An 18655-nucleotide genomic window follows, 5' to 3' on the forward strand; every position below is an offset into this window, starting at 1 on the left:
TCATTCCCTCAAGATTAAATGCTCTGCTTTACTTCCAGCTCATCTGGCTGTGCTTCCCCCTCTGGATGTTGCACAAGGACTCAAGCTGATCTACACCCTCTAGGCTCTGCCATGTGGTGCTGGTGGAGCCGTGCTGTTATGCTGTTTAAGCTCCTTGCCAGATAGAGACCACACGGCACCAACTGCCAGGACAAACTCAGAGGTTATTCCCCCATGTGCAGACTGGGATGAGCTCCTCACACTGGGGTTTATCAGGAGTGGCAGACAAGGCCATCAGCATCTGCATGACTTTTGGGATGCAGAAAGCAGGGCAGGCAGGCTAAATACGGTAGTTTTTCAGCCTCATGGCTCAGACATCATAGAAATAGGTTTCTGTTTCCTTTCCTGTGGTGGTTCCGCTCGAGTGGGCAGCTGAGCTCCACCACAATGACTCTCTCACTCCTGTTCCTCTTTGAGGAGGATGACCTGTCCAGCACTCACTCATGAACCTGGGTCAGGTTTCACAGCATGCCCACCTTCCAGGGAGCTATTCAGGCACTTACAGGCTCTCCTTTGGGTCCTTCAGGTCCTGGATCACCTCTTCCTCCTCTGATTCCAGCAGGTCCTTGAGCTCCAGGGTTGCCTGGAATTCCCTGGAAGAAGAAAAAGAAATAGGATTTGTCAGAAGAGAGGTCAAGGTGCACACTATAGCCTTTCTACCTGGGACAAGATGGGAAGAGGAGCACAGATGTAGAGCTAGAAAGGTAAATCCTTTTAACTCCTTGTGCTTTCCCAGTGCTGGTGGCTAGTTTGCAGAATCATCCGGGTGCACATTTTGCACATTCTGCACATTGCAGAATCATTCGGGCCACAGATGTCCCATGACCAGCAGCTGCTGCTTCTCTTGCTCCATGCCACATGGAGCAGTCCCTAGGAGGACACAGGAGACACACGAGTGCTGTGTCAACCTACCGGGCTCCCTTTTTCTCCTGGAGGTCCTGGGGGTCCACTGCGGCCAGGCCGACCAGGATCTCCCTGAAACAAGAGAGCAATGGTCATTGGCTCCTGCATCCAGTGATGGGATCCAAAAGCCAGGCAGTCAGAACCCATCTACTCCATGAGTATTGAAGGATTTAAGAGTAAATACAGGCAGTGGTGTGTAGCTGTTGCCACTGGTGGTCTTTGTCCATACTGTCTGCTGGCCATTCAGAGTACTTGTACCTTTATGCCTTCATCTCCTCTTTCACCTTGGTCTCCTGCATCTCCTGGGTAGCCATCAGGGCCCTAGGGAGAAAAGGGACAAAGAACCATACATACAGTGGTAACAATGTGTATTTTCTCTGCAGAACAAACCAATTCACTGGTAAAGTCATTCTCTAGAGACTGAAACTCAGTTTTTGCTTGCTGCTAGCACTGATGAGGGGGGCAGCTGCTCCTCTGTATATGGAGAGGAAAGATTCCAGCTTTCCTGCCCATGGAAAGGAGGCACAAAAAAGGCAGGCCTGGGGATCCCAGACCTGGGATCACATCATGCAATAGGTAGGAAAATGGGGCAGTAACCTCTTGTTAGTCATATCTTCCTGCCTGTGCAGCTAGAGCTAGGGCTGCACGCTTGATGTGCTGAACAAAAGAACAAAGCATCCCTACCTTGTCACCACGGTCTCCCTTGCAGCCTGGTGGTCCAATTCGACCCAGCTTGCCCTGGAGAAATAGCATTCAAAAGAAAAAGACAGAAAAGCTCTAAGTGTCTGCAGGGAAAACACAGCTTTTTCCTGTTAACAGTTAGTAATTTTTAACATCACTAGCTGGCCATACCTGAGATCAGTTACAGAATAAATAGTTAAGAGTATTCCTTAATTCCTTAAGTAGGAGTGTTGCTGTCTGTGGTGTGAAGAAATAAGTGGAGAAGGAGAAAAGTGTGGGGGCTTTAGAAAGTCTTGAGTGTTGTCCTGGGCTCCTCCTGCAGGTGTGTTAAGCTTCTGTTTTACAGCTTCAGCAGGCGTGTTAGAAGTGGGGAGACCTGATATGATCTCACAGATGTACTTGTTGAGGATGTAAGATAACGTACAGAGAAAGACCAATGTGCTGGCCTGTGAGCAAAGCCAGCTGAAACTGTATAAATTTAGGCTAGCCTGTTCTAGTACATTTGCATAGCATGTAAATATGGGGTAGGTCATATCCCTCTGCACTCACCTGAGAAGGGACAGAGGATTTCAGGGATTTTGTTATGAGGTACTTGAATGCAGCTTTAGGGCTTTAACATTAAGAACAAACATTAGCTCAGAGAGAAAGTTTCAGATTCTTTGAGGAACTGCCTTAGAAACCAAATTTCTGCAAACATTTCTGTGCAGATGTCCTGTAGGGGTCACTAACACTCAAGATGAGCTATCTACACCCAGATCATCCTGCAGCTGGAGGGCACCCTGTGTTATACATGTACATGGATATCGAGTTCCTGCAGACAGCTTTCTGACTAAGGGATAGCACTCCTGTGACCTGAATGAATGCATCTCCAGCTAGCTCAAATATTTCTACAGGACATGCAGAATAACGTGCAAATCAGTTTTTAGAAACCTCAGTCAGACTGGTATGGAAGGAGCCAAAAACCAAGTGTGGGGGGTGAGAGGAAAGGAACAACCTGTGGGGACAAAGGGACGTAAACAAATCAAACAGCAGTGGTGTTACCGGGTGCACTCCATGCTCTCACCTTCTGTCCATCGGTGCCGTTCCTGCCTGCCAAGCCAGCTGCTCCCTAGGATCAGGGGGAGAAAAGAGGGATCAGGGATGTGTTGACACACTCAAGGGTTTGTAGATGGAACAACGTGCAAGTTAGAAAAGGTGCTCTCTTACCCTCCGTCCATCGGATCCAATCTCACCCTAGGGACAGAAGAGGACAGGAGTCAGCCACGCTCGCTCACCACACCAGCCTGTGCTCCCACACGCCTGCCTTCCCTCCTTCAGGTGCACAAGGACTGTGGATTCTCAGGCAGCATTTTCTGCAAATGACTCTGAAACCTCCTCGTCTCTCCCTGGCCTCCCAGAAGTGGAAGCCAGGACCCTTTTCTCCAGAGAGCTGCTCCCCTCAGTCTCCAGACCCTCTTCTTGTGCCTAGTGCTGTATTCCCCTGGCCTCACAGGGAGAAGAGAGGTCTGCACCAGCTCAGGATCAACCTGTGCCCGAGCGAGGAATCACTGGGTGCAGCTGCTCCTTTCATGCTGGAAGCAGGCTACCCCACTTCCCAAGAAGACAATTTCGCATCAGCATGTCACAGGTCTCTGAGCAGAGCCTGAAATCCCTCCCCATTTCTTCAGCTACATACAACGGAGGTGGTTGTTCCCCCCATCACAGCTAAACTCTCCCTCTTTGCAGAAAAAGGTGCCCCCCAGTGCCAGACATACCATGCAGGCTCTTCTTTCTCACCTTTTCTCCTTTCAGCCCTGGAACACCCTGGAGGAAGATAAAAAGGGAAGAGGGAAGATGCTTTGTTTAGTGCCTGCGATGAGCTGAAGCAAAGGCAGCAGGGCTGGTAGGCGTGCAGGGCATCTCGGGTGGGAATGGGCAAGTGGAGGAGAGGAGCAGAGCTCTCTGCACCAGCCCAGACCGATACGTGCCTACTGACAGGCAGCAGAAGGATCCCAGTGCTGTTGATATTCTCCAGGGGGAAAGTCTAGCAATAATTCCTGGAGTCACACCAAATGCCAGAAGTAAAGCAGCCAGATTTACAGAGCCCCTTAAAAGAGGCCACAGCGGCATTCATGTGCACAGCTCGGGTTGGTTGGTGGGTGTTTTCTGCTTTCCCCAGGAGAGGGGATGTCAGGGAGTGACATAAAGGGAAGCAATGCCGAGCAGTGGGAAATTAGCCTGAGTCACCCCCTGCTTTACCAAGAATACAATGAATGCAAACCGCTCAGCTTCTGGCTATATGATTCTTACCTTGGGACCAGGGTATCCGATCGGACCTTCAATACCTGGGTCACCCTTAAGGAAAGAAAACACCAAGTGTTACCTCAAGCAAGGCACAGATGCAACCCCAGCTGGCACCAGGACTGCGCTCCTTACTGCGACGGAGGGGTAGTTTTACAACTCACCTGCTGTCCCTTCATACCAGGGGAGCCTGGTTCACCCATGCTTCCCTTTGCACCCTAAGGGAAAAACAAACCACAGGTCAGGACTTGGTGATGACTGGGAGAAAAAGTCAACTTCTGGTAGCATCAGGTTCCTACAGATCTTGGGGCAGCTGCATGGGGGTGGGAACACACAGCCTGGCTCCACAGAGCTTGGAGCTCTGTTGGGGTGTGGGTAGAGTGAGACCCTGCATACAAGAGGGCTCTGCTGTGGGCAGTGGGAGAATTGGAAACTCCTTTCAGCACGGCCCCGCAGTCTCCCAGGGCCAAGTCAGATGCTGGGCAACTATTTCGTATGTGGGAGCTCTATCTGCAGCGTGAGACCTGTCTGTGCCCACGTGAGGTGAGATCTAAGGGGTTCTGCAGTGTCTGCAATGGTCACTGGTATTATTCTTCTAACGGGTTAGAGTAACCTACCTTCTGTCCTCGGAATCCCTTGAGACCAGGAGGACCTGTGATCTCCAGGCAGCTCATCTTGTAGCACTGAAACACACCAAAATAAACACAAAGTGTAGCCTTCTGCTGCACGTTCTCAGCCACCCAGAGCGTGCACTCTCCACGTCTCTCCCCCTGACTGCAGCAGTAAAAGCCACCACAGGCTCCAGCTGGGTCAGAGCTGAGGCAGCAAAAAGCACATTGAAAAATTCTGCCCACATGTTAGAAGCTGCCACGAGCATATTCATTACGGCTTTGGCTCTGGGTCCAAGCTCAAAGAACAGGACTTGCTAAGGGTCAGCCATGGGGTTGTGGGCTTGCTCTTAGGAGCACCACTCTGCACACTCCTCTCCTGTCCACAAGGCTGGGCAGGAACTCTAGCTTGCTGAACACCTATAAAACATGCCTTCAAGTACAACATCATGAAATGAGTCTCTTCAATAGACTTGTAGTCATTGCCATGAGGGAAATCACAGGTGAGGGGAAGGTAGAAGGTGAACAGTGCAGCATGCTATTTCAACTACTGGGTAAAGGGACAGGTCCCCATGCTCCACACCGGTCCGCAAGTGGGCAGAACCCCCCTCCATGCAGCTCAGTGCAAAACCAGGCCTGCTCCTTCGGGGTACAAGCTGGTCTTCGTCAGCAAGCAAGGCAAGTAAAACTATGAAATAGAATGCAGATGCTGCTCACTCACCTCAGCATAGGCTTCATGTTTCTGCAAAGGAGAAAACAGGATAAACAGAATCAGTTAAGGCAGTCAGCTCTGAGAGAACTGCATCAAACCCCTGGCAATGCATGTGATGGTTATTGTTGGGGAAAGGAGGTGATTACGGTCCTATAGCTTTAAACATAGCCTAGGCAGAGTCCCCCATTTGTGCCTCACAAATGGGGCCCCAGGGACCACTCCAGCAGTGGGCAGGAGGCACAGGGAGCCTCACAGGTCCCAGTGCTGCCCCTTCCTCCATGTGTCCCCTGGTGGGGCACGGGTCTGGCTTGAGCAGCAGCCAGGACTTGGATGGATCCTGCCTAGGGGAGCAGAGACACAAAACAAGGGGCCTTGGATAGGCATCTAGCCAGAGAAAACATACATGCTCAAGGCCCCATTTGACCCCTTCGTGTTGAAAGGACATAAAAAAAGGAAGAGGAGCAAAATGATTTTCCCAGGTACGGGAGCTCTCTAGAGCCTCACCATGAGGTGCCCCACCCCACCGACACCTCCACTCTTGTCACCCCTCTCTGGTGGATCCCCCATCACATTCTGCTCCTGGGGCAGCACAGTCAGTGTCCCTCACCATCGCTTTGATTATCCTCTCAATAGTGTTCTCGTCGATGGTCAGGGCGTTCTTCTGTGTGATGCTGTAGTTGCTGCGGTACAGGTCGTGCGGCGGGCTGGCAATTTCCCGAAGTCCGTGCTCATAGACGTCCTCACTGGGGGCCACGACGAAGAGCTTGATCCCCATGTCTCGCGCCCTCTCAGCTTGCATCTTCATCCCCCCGCAGGGACTGCCAGTGACGTGGCCATCAGTGATGACCACCGCAAACTTCACATCACGGGCCGCCTGGCTCTGGAACTGCTGTGTCATGTTGGAGATAGCACAGTCTGTGAAGGTGCCCCGGCCAAGGTACTGAATAGCAGCCAGCTTGGCGAGGTATGTGTCTTTGCTTCTTGTTAAAGGGCTGTAAATTTCCACCACATCTGAGTAATGAAGTCCTCCAAACATCCAAGTGATGGAGACTTGGTTCTGGTAGACCTCATTCTCCAGTTTTTCAATGAACTGAGGGATGAACTGCTTTATTTGCTCCACAAGGCTCTGGATTGGCACAGTCTGCAGAGCAATACTCTCTGAGGTGTCAATGATGAAGTACACACTGATGGGGCAGTCCGTCTTTTCTGCATGGAGACAATTTTTCAGAATTTGTCACAGCAGTTTATGCAATGCGGCACCCTCTTCATTATTCCCCAGAACACTGGACCGAGGAGATTAGAGCAGATAGAGTTGTGAAGAGAGCAAACAACAGCACAAGGCATGAGGTTCAGCTTCCTCCAAGGGTGCTGCAACTCTAATCAGGAGTTATTTCTAACTAGACTGGAAGAAAGGAGGACACTGAGGACTAAATGCCAGGTTTGAACTAAGAAGAGCAGGGACATGACTTTTGCTCTCCTGGACTATAGATGAATGCCCTGCCCACTAAGTTGCTGTTGCTCTCTCTGGTTTAAAAACATTTTCAAAAGGATTATAGTGAGATATATAAGTGAGATATGGGAAAAAGCACAAGCCCCATCTACCGCTACTGGTATCTGTGTTCAGGTCAGAAGACTCCAATGTCAAGGACTTCAGATCTGCTTCTTCCTGAATCAACCTTGAAAACATTTTTATTTTTTTTTTTTGTAAATGTCTGTCTGTATGTCTAAATCATCTCTTCCACATTGCAGCTAGGAAGTGCTGAAATTGCAAAGTTCAAAATGGGCTGTTTTCTGACATTAGAGATGTATCTGAGTTCTGAAGACTCATCGGTATTTAGCACTGCATCGGCTGGGAGCAGCCACCACTGGCAGGGCTCAGCTCTTCTACTTCTGAACTGCACTCAAGATCAGAAAAGGGAGTTTCAGTGCAGGACAGGGTTCCCTACAGAAAGACAGATGACTGTTCCAGGGTGCTGCCCAGGTGTGCAAAAGGGGCAGGAGAAGTATAATGTGCCAATGTCAGTTCCTTGTGAGAAGGCTCTACAGCTGACCATGGCTGTTGCTTTAAGATTGCTGCCTACAAAGGAGATGGACACCCAAATTATTCAGTTAATACCTGTACAGGAGGCAACAGGCTCCTCTTCCAACTGAGCATGGAGAGAAACTAGAGTCAAACAAAGAAGAGTGGAGAAAAAGGCTTGTCGGAACATCTCAGCAGTTCCTCTGGGCGTTTAGGTGCCTGCAGGAAAACACAAGTTACATGTTAAAGACAACACACCAACTCCTAGCTCTGACAGGAAGACATAAAGCCAGACAATGCTTATTGTTAAATCTGTGTGAAAAATATGACCTCTTCATCACCGTAATGCATCACTGGGCCCCTTACTATAGATTTTTATATGGACTTGAAAGCTAAGCAATTCAAATATTTGCTGGTGCAGACAGTGCAAATGATTTAGAAATGCTTGGCCTTCTCTGTCTAAGGGAAAAGATCAGGTGGTGGAACTGCTGACAGTGTGTTGGGATCTTCTGATTTCATAGCTCCTATCCTGTCACCCTGCGGGTGTAACCATCCACACTTTCTTCATCTATTCAGCCAGACCACAACTGAAGGTACACAGCAGGTCCTTTCCATTTCCAGCTTGTCATGCGAGTGTGGTGATGCCTGAGTATACCAAAAGGGTACAAAATCCCTCTCTTTGAACCCATGGTCAAAGGAGTGAATAAACAAGCATTAGCAGGAAAACACAGCTTCAGCATTCAACACATCGCTGGGCCTCTGAAGTCCAACTGCACATGGGAATATGTTTTTTGTAGGGTTACAATAACCTAAGCAGCAGCAAAGTTGGAGATCTAGTCTGAAGAGTTCTTGAGAATGTATATAGGTGTTCAGAGGAGCCAAGGGTTTGAAACGACATTCACAGAGAAAATACAAGTGACAGTAATCGACAGTAAGGAACACAGCAGAACAGTCAATGCTCAGTTCTATGTCTAGAGGACAACTGTACTGATTAGCATGTCAGCTTCACAGTACACAGACCAGACACCTACTTTTCTGCTTGGTGGTCAAAACCAGACAAAAAGGTCTATGTGTGACCTCTGTTATGAAAAGAAGGCCTCAGTCCAGTCCAGAAAGAAAGCTTCTTCCTTAAAAGGTTTTTTTTTCTTTTTTTTTTCTTTTTTTTTCTGGGTGTAGCTCTTTGGAAAAATCCAAGGCTTGAATAGCCCCCCAGTGCATTCATCCTCCCTGAGTGGAGCTGTGCTGACAGTTCAGGCAAGGTTAAGGAGGGCAGGTTAGCACTGCAGCTTCGCTGCTGACTTAGTTGCACGGAAAACAGCATTACCTGATGGCTACAGTTAGCTCAGCATCCCTGGCAGTTCCTTAGCTCTCTCCATGTGGCTAGTCAGCAGTTATTCTCTGGTTGGACACACTCCATCCTAGTTTACAGAATCATAGGATTCTGCAATCTTGTTTATACTGGAAAGACTAGTTACTATCAGTGCCACCAGTATCCTTACAACACAGACAGCCTTCCTCCTTGCTAACGCTCGTGCTAAGGCTTATGCTAACAAGCCTGCAAGAGCCATTGCTGAGGCTGGATTTTAGACTGGGGAAGAAGACACTTGCATGCTCTTTGGAGAGCTCCTGGAGAGGGGACAAGAAGCACAGATATAAAAGCTTCAAGGAGTACCAACTTGAGGTGCTTCACAGACATTGATAAGAAAAACCCTCTGATGGTAAGGGACCTCATGTGCCTCCAGCTTAGCACCTAAATATCTCTGTCAATAATTTTGGCCATGTGTCCTTCTCCTTTCGCTCAAGAGAGGTTACAAAGCTGTTTCCAAAGAGACCCAGCTGTGGCCTCATAAAGTCCATGTTTAGGTCAGCGTAGCTTGGTTTTCATTGTGCTGCATGGAACAGAATAGGTATTGTAAGGATAAAATACTTTAATGCTAAGGGGGTATTTTAATAAGATCAAGCTTTCTCTCTCTAAGTTTACTACAGGCCTTCCGCATCCTGTTTGTTCCCCACAAAGCAGAGCTTCAGGAGGTCCTGATCCCTTGGAAGACATGACATGGCTTCAGACTGCACCATTTTAGAGCCAGTCTTCAGTGACTGCTCAGGAAGCTGGAGATGACAGCTTTTGGAGAGGCTGGGAGTACTGGAGGCTTTGGCCAAGTGTCTGACTCACGGATCACAGCATCTCGGGTTTAACCACCTCCCTTCCTCCTGCCATGTGTGGGTGAGAAAGGCTTTGTGCAGAAGAGCTGCTCTGCAGGCAGGACCACGTAGCTGGAGGGTGCAGCTAAATTGCATGGACAACCAGGCCTAGCCCTGTGCCCACAGCCCTTGGGACTTTGGACTGCATCCATGAAGCACTGTAGCCTTTGCCTCTACACAGAGATGCGAGGCAGAAAAACTGTAGCTCACAGCACCAGGCACACTTCACTCCTTTGTCATCCTGTAGCACACAGTCTCCTTTATTCTGCTCCATCGCGTGCAGGCTCCTTCTCAGGGATCACAGCCCTTCACCCGTGGCACGTGCTGCCCTGCCCAACATCCCAGTGCCTCCAGCTACCCCTGTGGCTCTCCTTCTTGCCTTGCCCTTACGAGGGCCAGGCACAGCTCAGCAGTGCCAGCTGCTGTGTGTGAGCAGGGGACAGGGGCTGTGGCATGCTCTGTCCTTCCCCACCCGCTGATCCCATTAACAGTGACTGGGAGCATGGGGGCAAGGCTGCTACAGCCTATCTCCCCATCTGAAGGGTCTCCAAAACTGGGGTAGGGAATGCTGCTTATTCTGTCCTCCTGCGTGCTATCAGGGTGGTTCTGCTGCAAATCCCGTAATATTTGATATTTTCCTCGAAGCCCCACCTCCTGTTGTGAAATGCTTGGACGGGAATCTCAGATTTCACATTTTCTGGACGTTGAAGAAAAATTTTGAACATTGAAAAAAAAAAAGATCATGCAAATTGGGAGCTCCTTATGCCTGAATACTTGGTTCTGGCCATGCTCTTCCTCCTTGACTTCCTTTCTCTCTCTGCCAGAGTAGGACCATGACATTGTAGGAGCACGTCCTTACAAGGATTTCTCTTGAAATCTTCTTCTGACAGTATTTGTATTGTTAAGTGATGCATCACTTTCCCCAGGAGAAAGAATATCACAGGGAATCTTAAGCAATAGTTTGGGGTCATCTGAACAGATTTTGAGGGCATTATGCTGTGCTGCACCATCCTCCCTGCATTAGGGGCTGTGCTCCTACCTGTTACCTCCGGTGCTCAGCAGAAACAAACAAGGCCTGTGCTGCTCCCACATTCACACTCCGGGAGACATGGCTGTTACCAAGATCATATATGGAGTTATTTAGATAAAGCCCTGCAAGAATTGTGGTCTTGCATGAGGTCCCGAGTTCTCTACTCGTGGGTTCCTCTTCTGACCCTGAATAACTGAATCAAATGCAGCATTACGGCAAACAAATGACTTGCAATGACTTTTGAGTGTGCAAATTACTTTTCGCTTAGTTGCGTGCCCACAGCAGATTATCAAACTGATCAGACATTAATGCTCTATAAAGGCCATCTCATGTGTCTGGCAGATCCATGGCCTATCTTCTACACATTAAAATTTCTGAAGTTCCTCTTGGTACATGGTGTACTTCTCCTTCAAAACCACAACACCTATTATAGCTGAGCAAATTTTCCCCATATTTACATGAATTTTGTTGCTCCACTTTCTAAGCTAACTCTGTCTGTCCGCAATGAGCTGGTTTATGGACACACAAAGTGTTTTTCTCTCAAGGAAGGAAGAATTGTCTTAATTATGTCATATGCAGAATTTAGTCCCAATTTCTTTCACGGCCATGATCAATGGGCAGTGCCCGTGGTGAGCCATACGTGCAATGTGCAGGCAGCATTTTGCTCCTCTCGGATGTTCGCTAAGTAAAATAAAACCAAAAGAAATACGTCTCATTTGGAATAAACGCATTTGTCACAGTGTCCACTCAAATGAGTCCCACAGTTTTAGTGTCTCCTCTGCCATCCATTAGGAAGCTTTCCCTATAGCGGAAGATAGTCTAAGCTCTTTTACAGCTCTCCTACTGCAATTACAGTGGGACATATACAAGGGAAAGCACACAGAGAGGAGGCCAGCACCATAGGAAGGCTGGGAGGAGCCAGCCTCCACCCGGGTGTAAGAGCAGGCTCCTCTGCAGGACCGTCTTGGTGATTGCAGCCGCACCCGCAGCCACGACTGAACCGCTGGAGCTCCAGCTATTGCGACCAGAACTGAGCACACTGCTCAATTTACAGTCCTTGTGCAGACCCCGGAACCACCAACAGCCCCTTAGGTAGCAGACCAACGAAGCAAGCACAACACATGCACGCTCCAACTAGCTTGGGAGTAACTAATGTTCTCCTTCGGAACAGAGAGGAGCCTGTGCTGATGAAAACCACCATAACCGGGGGACACAGATCACAGGCTAGTCTAATCTGGAATCTGTATCTTTGTTTCCAAATACCCAAAAATCAAGGAGGAGTTGTATTGCAGATCAGTTGCTCTGCTTCACAGCTGCTGAAAAATACCAAGCCGCTACCACTGCAGTCACTTCACTCAGCTGTAGTTGGTGATTTCAACTAAATTGTCCCAGGGAAAAAAAAAATCAGTTCTACAGGTCCCCATAGAGGGATTTTCTAGACCTCTGGCCCTGGCTGCTGAGAGTATATGGCTCACAAGACCTGTACCTCGAATAAACTCCTGAACTTGGAAAAGTGCCCGAGATATCCCAAAGTTGAAAGCCGCATGGAAATAAGTATTGTTTTACAGCAGGTACTGTCTAAACACAATGTGCCTGAAAAATTAGTAGCTTGTTGGAGAGTCCCTGGGCAGCAGCAATTGCAGTGCAACCCGTAAGGGCATGGGCTGGGATTTCAGAAGCTCCAGTTTGCAGCTGGAAAACCGTCAGTAGCCATGCAAACGCTATAAAAGGAGAGGAAAATCCTGCCTACCTGGAAAACGGGTTCATCAAAATTTCTCCAAAAAGCCTCAGAAGTGTCAGCAAAAAGTCTCCGCGGAACTGCTTGTATCAAGAAGGCTTCTGCATCCCTGGAGGGGAGGGGTTGCTCCCTGCTTTTGGGTGCCCGGGGTGTGTGTGGTGAGGGGAGCTGAGAGGAGCAGCTGGGAGCAGCTGAGCCTCCTCCAGCCGAGTTCCTCTATTCCCTCTCAGGGAGGAAACTACCCTCTATATTCCTCCGCCTTCTAAACCGTGTCAGGCAGCCCCTCGTTTGCAGTAGCTTCAGATATCCACGGAGAGTCACTGTGGGTCTACCAAGACCCCAGGACGGTCTCCTCCACCAATCTGCTGCTGGGGTGGGGTGAGGCCGCTTGTGTTTGGAGCTGAAGGAATTTTTTAAAACAAGCTGGAAGAGTCTCATTTTTCCATGATGAGAGTCCCCTTTTCGTGGCTGGCATTGCTGCCCCACATACTTATACCATCAAATAGTGTTCCTCTTTTTTTCCCCTTCCTCCTCCTCTTCCCATCCTAGTAACGTGTCCTGAGTGGAACAAATAAGTCAAGAACATTTCAAAAAAGAGTAACTTGCATCTTACCCTTCGCAAATAGCCAAGACGTACTTAGAGACATCCAAGTCTCCATGTCTGCGTATTGCTTCTTTCTATTCATTCTTTTTTTTTTTTTTTTTTTTTTTTTTAATAATTTCACAAGTAATTTTTTAGCTCTACTAAATGAAAGATGGGGGAAATATCCAACGAAAACAGGGAGAACAGTAAGGACTTCAAGGAACGTGGCCCTTATCCTCTGAACCATGACTTCAAACTTTGAGCAACGTGAACCCACAATGGGGAAACCAAAGCTAACTCTCATTTAACTCTACTCCCATGTAGTGACAGAAGCGAAAGACTTGTCTCAGGAGGTCTCAGAGTAAGCTGCTAACCCACTAGTCCTCATCCACAGGAACAAGTTGTTCAGGAAACTCGATTGTGTTTGTGAAAAATATCTGAACAGTCAATTGAAAATAATAAACCTGATTCTGTGTAGCTGCTTGTGCTTAAAAAGGTATATTTCTGGAGTATCTTCTGTGTCAGCAGCATCATCAGGAAGAATCAAGCAATGCCTCTAGGAACCACAGCCATAAGTGAGAATTGTGCATGCCACTTTCCCTGTTTGTCTCAAAGCACCTTGACACAATCATTGGATTCATTCTGGAATCATTCTGGAACAAAGGGACACTGAAGAATAAACTTACCTGAGAAAAAAAGACATTTCTTACAGATTCCTTGGAACACCAAAGAAGGATTTTGTTGGGCCATCCCATTCCAGGGAGCCTGCTGCAGCTCCAGATTGGAGGGCCAATTTCCTCTTTGAACATCTTTAGTGAAGAGCAGGGTTCCAGCTGCTGTTAACAGTGGTTAACTGAGTAGCACAGGAGGTGTCCAAGCAATGCATTCACCTTGCAGTAATCCAGCACACACTGTGTATCATGCCATTTCTTTTCCTCATTTTGCTGCTGTGTCCAAGCTCTGTTGTGTCTGCAAGTACCAATCAGTGTTGCTTCTTATCCATGAAGTAATCCTAAGACTTAGAGTTAATCCTTCAAATCCTAGAAATATGTCTATTTCTAGGTGTATCTGTCCCTGCAGAAGCTTTCTTCAGCAAGAATGTCAAAAATGTAAAAAGGAGAGCACAGGCACAGACCTCTGTACCTCCCTCTTCTTCCTCACTGACTTGTGGACATTGACTTTTGTGTGTAGTTCCTTGACCAAAGGACCTATTGATTTTTGACTTTCTTTGTACACTTCTTGAACTCATTAATGTCAAGCCAAAACCTTTTTCTGCAGCTTGACATGATATACTACCTTGTTCCCATGAGTATTCTTGTATATCTTACAAAACCGCCTCGTATCACATCCTTTTCAACAAAAAGGCTAATTTGTGTCTTTCTCACCTACCTACGTGTCCATTTTGATTTATTTTTTATTTTTAGGAATATTATCTTCACACCTATGGCATGGCTGGCCATATCTGGTCAGTACATGTATTAAGATATGGTATTCTAACATACAAGAACAATGAAGGTTTAGTATGTCTTGTTTACACAGAAACTCAGAAAAAGTAACCTCAAAATGGAACACTTTTTTTCTTTCTTTCTTTTTTTTCCTTTTTTTTTTTTTTTTTTTTTCCTGTATTTGTTGGGCTTTTTATAATCTTCTTTTACAACTAGCTGAATTAAATGCCCAAGCTAGTTCTCTGTCATTGAGTTTTTGTTCTTCTGATTGGCATTAGAATGTAGGAAGCACTAGATGAAAAAGGACATGGAGCATTAACTTTTTGAGACAATATCAACATTGTTTTTCTTTAATCTTCCTTTTTTGAAAGGGAAATCAAGAAGGGCAAAGACTTTTCTTTCTATGCTCAGTGATCCCTTTTTGTACATAGTGCTTGCTTCTGTACGGAGGGCTGTCCAGGTGAAGAATCACTCCCCTTCACTCAGGAGAACCTCATTCACTATCTCTAACTTTTCTGTGGCTTCTAATCCAAGATAGTGTCTCAGTATTTATTATTTTTTTCTCCTTACAGTGGAATTGCAAATCTCATGGAAACATATATATACACATATATATATATATATATTTTTTTTTTCCACAGAATATGCATTGATGTGGATTAGTTGCTTGTCCCCTATATATCTGACATAGATACTATTATTGTTGCTCACAGCGAATGCTGCATACTGAACAGACATTTAGTATTCAAACATATTTAAAATGGAGGGACAGGAAATGTGAGAAGATGAAGACCAGAAAGAGAAGAAAAAACCTGATCGATTTTCTGCTCTCCTCTGTGACTGCATAGAGTTTGAAGCAAGGGAGTCAGTCAGACACAGATGGCTATTTTTTCATTTACATCCCCTTGTATCACCAACCACAGGGCTTGTCGACCCCCATGGCCACACTCCCACACTTGTAGGCTTAAATGTGATACATATGTATAGTTGTTATTTTCTAAACTGCGTAGCTGCTATTTTTTTTTTTTTTACATCTGAGTTGTAGCCCCCAGTAAAATGCAGACTTTTGGTTTTAAACCACATAAATCTGAAACAAGTTCATGTGACTGGTGTGGCTCTCTGGAAAAATAGCTACTGTAGTTCCTTCGTGCCCCGACTGTCTGCAACTCCATCTACCCTTCATGTGTTTCTGAGGTTATATATTGGTCTCCAAGAGTCTTGTTTTCTAAATACGTTAAGAAGACCAAAGATGAGTCCAAGATTTTTAAGTTCTTAGTCAAAAAATGAACACTGGTTTTCAAATATTTTTAATTATGCTGTTGATAATCTCAGCATTTTCACTGACTAAAAACCAGACAGTGGAATTTACGCCCTTTTATAGCTTCCATTCTCTGAAAATTCTTGTTTCGTAAATCAATTTGTACATGTACAGGTAATGTGTTTGTATGCCTTGCCCAAACAGGTAAAACCTTGCTCTTCTGAGGCTTGGGGTTATAATTCTGATGTTTACCTTGCTCTCTTCCTTCACGATCTTAAGTTCTACAGTCTCGTAGACCCTGCAGACAAGGCTGCCTCCAGCCTTCACATCCTCATCCAGTTCTTACGTGTGTTCGAGTAGCAGGTCCAAAAGAGCATCTCCCCTAGTCAGTTCATTGACAACCTCCAACCCCAAATTGTCTTTGAACAATTGAAGAAACCTCTTGTAAGAGTTATGCCCAGCCACATTGCCCTCCCAGCAGATAATGAGGTGGTTAAATTCAGTGTTGAGTACCTGGGCCTGTGTCTGTAAGGATTCCTCCAGCTTCCTAAGGAAAGCTTCATCCTCCTCTTCTTCTTCTGCAGCAGACACCTTTTACAACATCACCCGTGCATTTACAGGCACTGCTGTGCCTGCTTCATGGCCCAGTCAGCAATGACCTAACACACTCATGCATCTGTAAAAAGGGTACAAACCTGAGCAACAGCCCCCACTCTTCTTGCTGGTCTTGAATTGTGGTAAATGAGACATAAAGGACAATCTTTTCAAAGGAAAAGCAAACGTTAATTTGACTCTGTGTTCTATCAGCATTTCCTGGGATTTCAGCCATTAAACCAACTGCTCCAGGATGTTTAGAAAGTCATCATGAACATAAAAGTGCAATCTGAGGCTTTGCATACTTTTTCCTATTTTAATATTCTGGTGTTATCTTTTAAGTCCCCTATGCTATTGCAATTCTTATTTACTTAACACCCAGTTTTTATACACAGCATTTGTGTGCCCATAAATTTTTGTTTACTAGCACATAAAGAAGTACTGTTTGGAGTTCCCAGGAACTTGTTTTAAACAGCTTTGAGGATTTCCCAACCTACAGCATTACTGAAGCCTCGCCAGGTGCAGACCCAGGTCTATGACCATGTATTTTTCCATTAGAGCTCAAGATCCCCATAGGATGATATCCCAGAGACTCTGCATTGTTTGGACAAGGCAGTGCAAAGAGGAGCAGCCAGAATGGGAGGTGTTGGTTCCTCCTCTGGTCCTATAATGCACAAGCTCCAGAGGACCTTACAGGAGCCACCCTTAAAGCCACCAGCAGGGCATTGATGTGTTCCAGTTTTTGTTGCCATCTCCAGTATCAGGGTGACATTGACGCGGACTGCCAGCAGGACTGCAGGCCTCGTGTCTAGCTGTGCTCAGGCAGTGCGGGCTTCCAGACCACGGCTAATCAACTTCATGAAGTGCTTGTTTATGCTTCACTTGTGCAGAGACCCTTGCTCCAAGTTTTATTTCCTTGCTGCTCAAGATCTCATTTCCTGTGATCAGTTCAAGAAGTCTGTCTCAAATAAACTGCAGCGCTTCTCCAGAACTCCTATGGCAAGTTGTTCTCGCTGCACATTTCCTTTGAATTCTTGTCCATTTTGAAATGGAGACCATACCTGTAAACTTGTTACTACTTTACCTTCAGAGTCAGACGTCAGGCACATTTTCTATAGTCACCCTTTCTACAGTGTCCTAATGGCTCACCACTTCTGTCTTCTAACAACTCCAATGCCAACCCTAACCCTTAACCTCAACCCCCTAACACCAATGTCACTAATAGTCTTGTCTATCTCCCCCAAACAGCCAGGCAGGTTTGCAGAAATAGGTCACAGACACAGGCAAGTACCACCTAGGATGACACCTCCAATTTCACAAGCTGGGCAGTCTTCAGACTCTAGCCATTAGACTGAGCTTCCAACTATGTATTTCTGAAAACCTGTCCCTCCTTGCAACTGTGCAATAGGTGGAAAAGGCAGGCAGGCAGTTTGCGAATACCCCTGTGCAAAGGCACCTAGGGACTACGGAAATATTCCCATTCAGCCTTCCTCTCTGTTGTGTGGCGTTGAGCTCAGCCATTTCAGTACCAGCTTAAGTGCAGGTGGACGCAGCTCTCCCAGAGATGCCACACAGCAGCAGCACACGTAGGTGAGTCCAGCCGTCCAAGGGGTGTGTGGGCGGAGAGCAAGACTGAAGCCCTTTCTCCCAGAACATTTTCCCTTTTACCACTTTCACAACCCGTGCTTTTTGACATCTCTTGCAGAGCATTTTTCCATTAAGCCAGGCGAGACCTTTGAGTCCCAAATCTTGCCAAATCAGTGGGAAGAGCCTCTGCAGAGTGAGGCAATTGCATTCCAGCTTCCTGGTGAGGCAGGACCCCGAGAGCAGCTAATGCCACTGCGACCTGCAGTACACGCTGGGTAATCCTGAACTATCTTTATGTAGCTTTCAGATGAGCTTTAGTTGCATAGCCCATGGTAGCGAAAGAGTTAAAAATGCGCATTTTTGGGTCTTCATGATGAAATACAGCAAGAGCAAAATGACCCAGCTGCATTTGTTTTATTTTCTTGTCACCAGAGAAACAAGAAGGAAAAATTTACAGTGGTGTTTCCATGAAATTAGGAGAAAAAAAGCCACATAGTTTATAGAGGAAACCTCACTCCCCTCCACAGTCTCTTACCAGTGATGGTTCAAAAAATGTACATTTTTGAACTTAGTCACATCCCGCCCCACCCTAGGTCCTTAGCTCCATGTACAAGAAAGAGATTTCAGTTTCCTTTTTCTGCCGATGAACTTCTATCTAAACATTTGCTTTTTTCACTGCTGGAGCCTGGAGGTACTGCCTCCCTATGAAATGACTACTCTGGCTAAGGTTACAAATAAAATATAGACTTTCTCTGTTAGATTTCAGCTAACTGTATGAATAATATTCCCTCAAGACATACTCATTATATTGAACCATAAATCTACTGGGGGACACTGTTCTGCAGTGAGTAATAGGTATAAATAGAAAGGAAAGGAATTAATTAGTGCCTTTGCCTGGGAAAAGAGGGGGCTGAAAGGGTTCAGATAGGAAAAAATAATAAAATAAAAAGGCTTTCCCCTTAATGTGGGGGTACA

General features: G+C 46.5%; 1 protein-coding gene across 2 annotated transcripts in view; it reads right to left on the bottom strand.

The window, feature by feature from the left end:
- COL6A2 (collagen type VI alpha 2 chain) overlaps nucleotides 1–12596 on the bottom strand; it is a 28093-nt gene extending 15497 nt beyond the window's left edge. Inside the window, exons 1-14 of one of the 2 annotated variants that reach the window (XM_005024743.6) lie at nucleotides 12226–12596; nucleotides 7340–7462; nucleotides 5831–6429; nucleotides 5233–5253; nucleotides 4521–4586; nucleotides 4068–4121; nucleotides 3913–3957; nucleotides 3400–3426; nucleotides 2830–2856; nucleotides 2687–2731; nucleotides 1627–1680; nucleotides 1201–1263; nucleotides 952–1014; nucleotides 543–632 (exon numbers count right to left, since the gene is read on the bottom strand). In XM_005024743.6, the coding sequence (XP_005024800.4) occupies nucleotides 543–632; nucleotides 952–1014; nucleotides 1201–1263; nucleotides 1627–1680; nucleotides 2687–2731; nucleotides 2830–2856; nucleotides 3400–3426; nucleotides 3913–3957; nucleotides 4068–4121; nucleotides 4521–4586; nucleotides 5233–5253; nucleotides 5831–6429; nucleotides 7340–7433 (1248 nt within the window). In that variant the 5' untranslated portion in view covers nucleotides 7434–7462; nucleotides 12226–12596. The remainder of the gene's footprint in view (nucleotides 1–542; nucleotides 633–951; nucleotides 1015–1200; nucleotides 1264–1626; nucleotides 1681–2686; nucleotides 2732–2829; nucleotides 2857–3399; nucleotides 3427–3912; nucleotides 3958–4067; nucleotides 4122–4520; nucleotides 4587–5232; nucleotides 5254–5830; nucleotides 6430–7339; nucleotides 7463–12225) is intronic. The other variant, XM_072041145.1, reaches the window with a different exon arrangement.
- Between the last annotated feature and the right edge of the window lie 6059 nt (nucleotides 12597–18655).

The sequence above is a fragment of the Anas platyrhynchos genome, chromosome 7 (assembly GCF_047663525.1).
Source record: "Anas platyrhynchos isolate ZD024472 breed Pekin duck chromosome 7, IASCAAS_PekinDuck_T2T, whole genome shotgun sequence".
Taxonomy (NCBI): domain Eukaryota; kingdom Metazoa; phylum Chordata; class Aves; order Anseriformes; family Anatidae; genus Anas; species Anas platyrhynchos.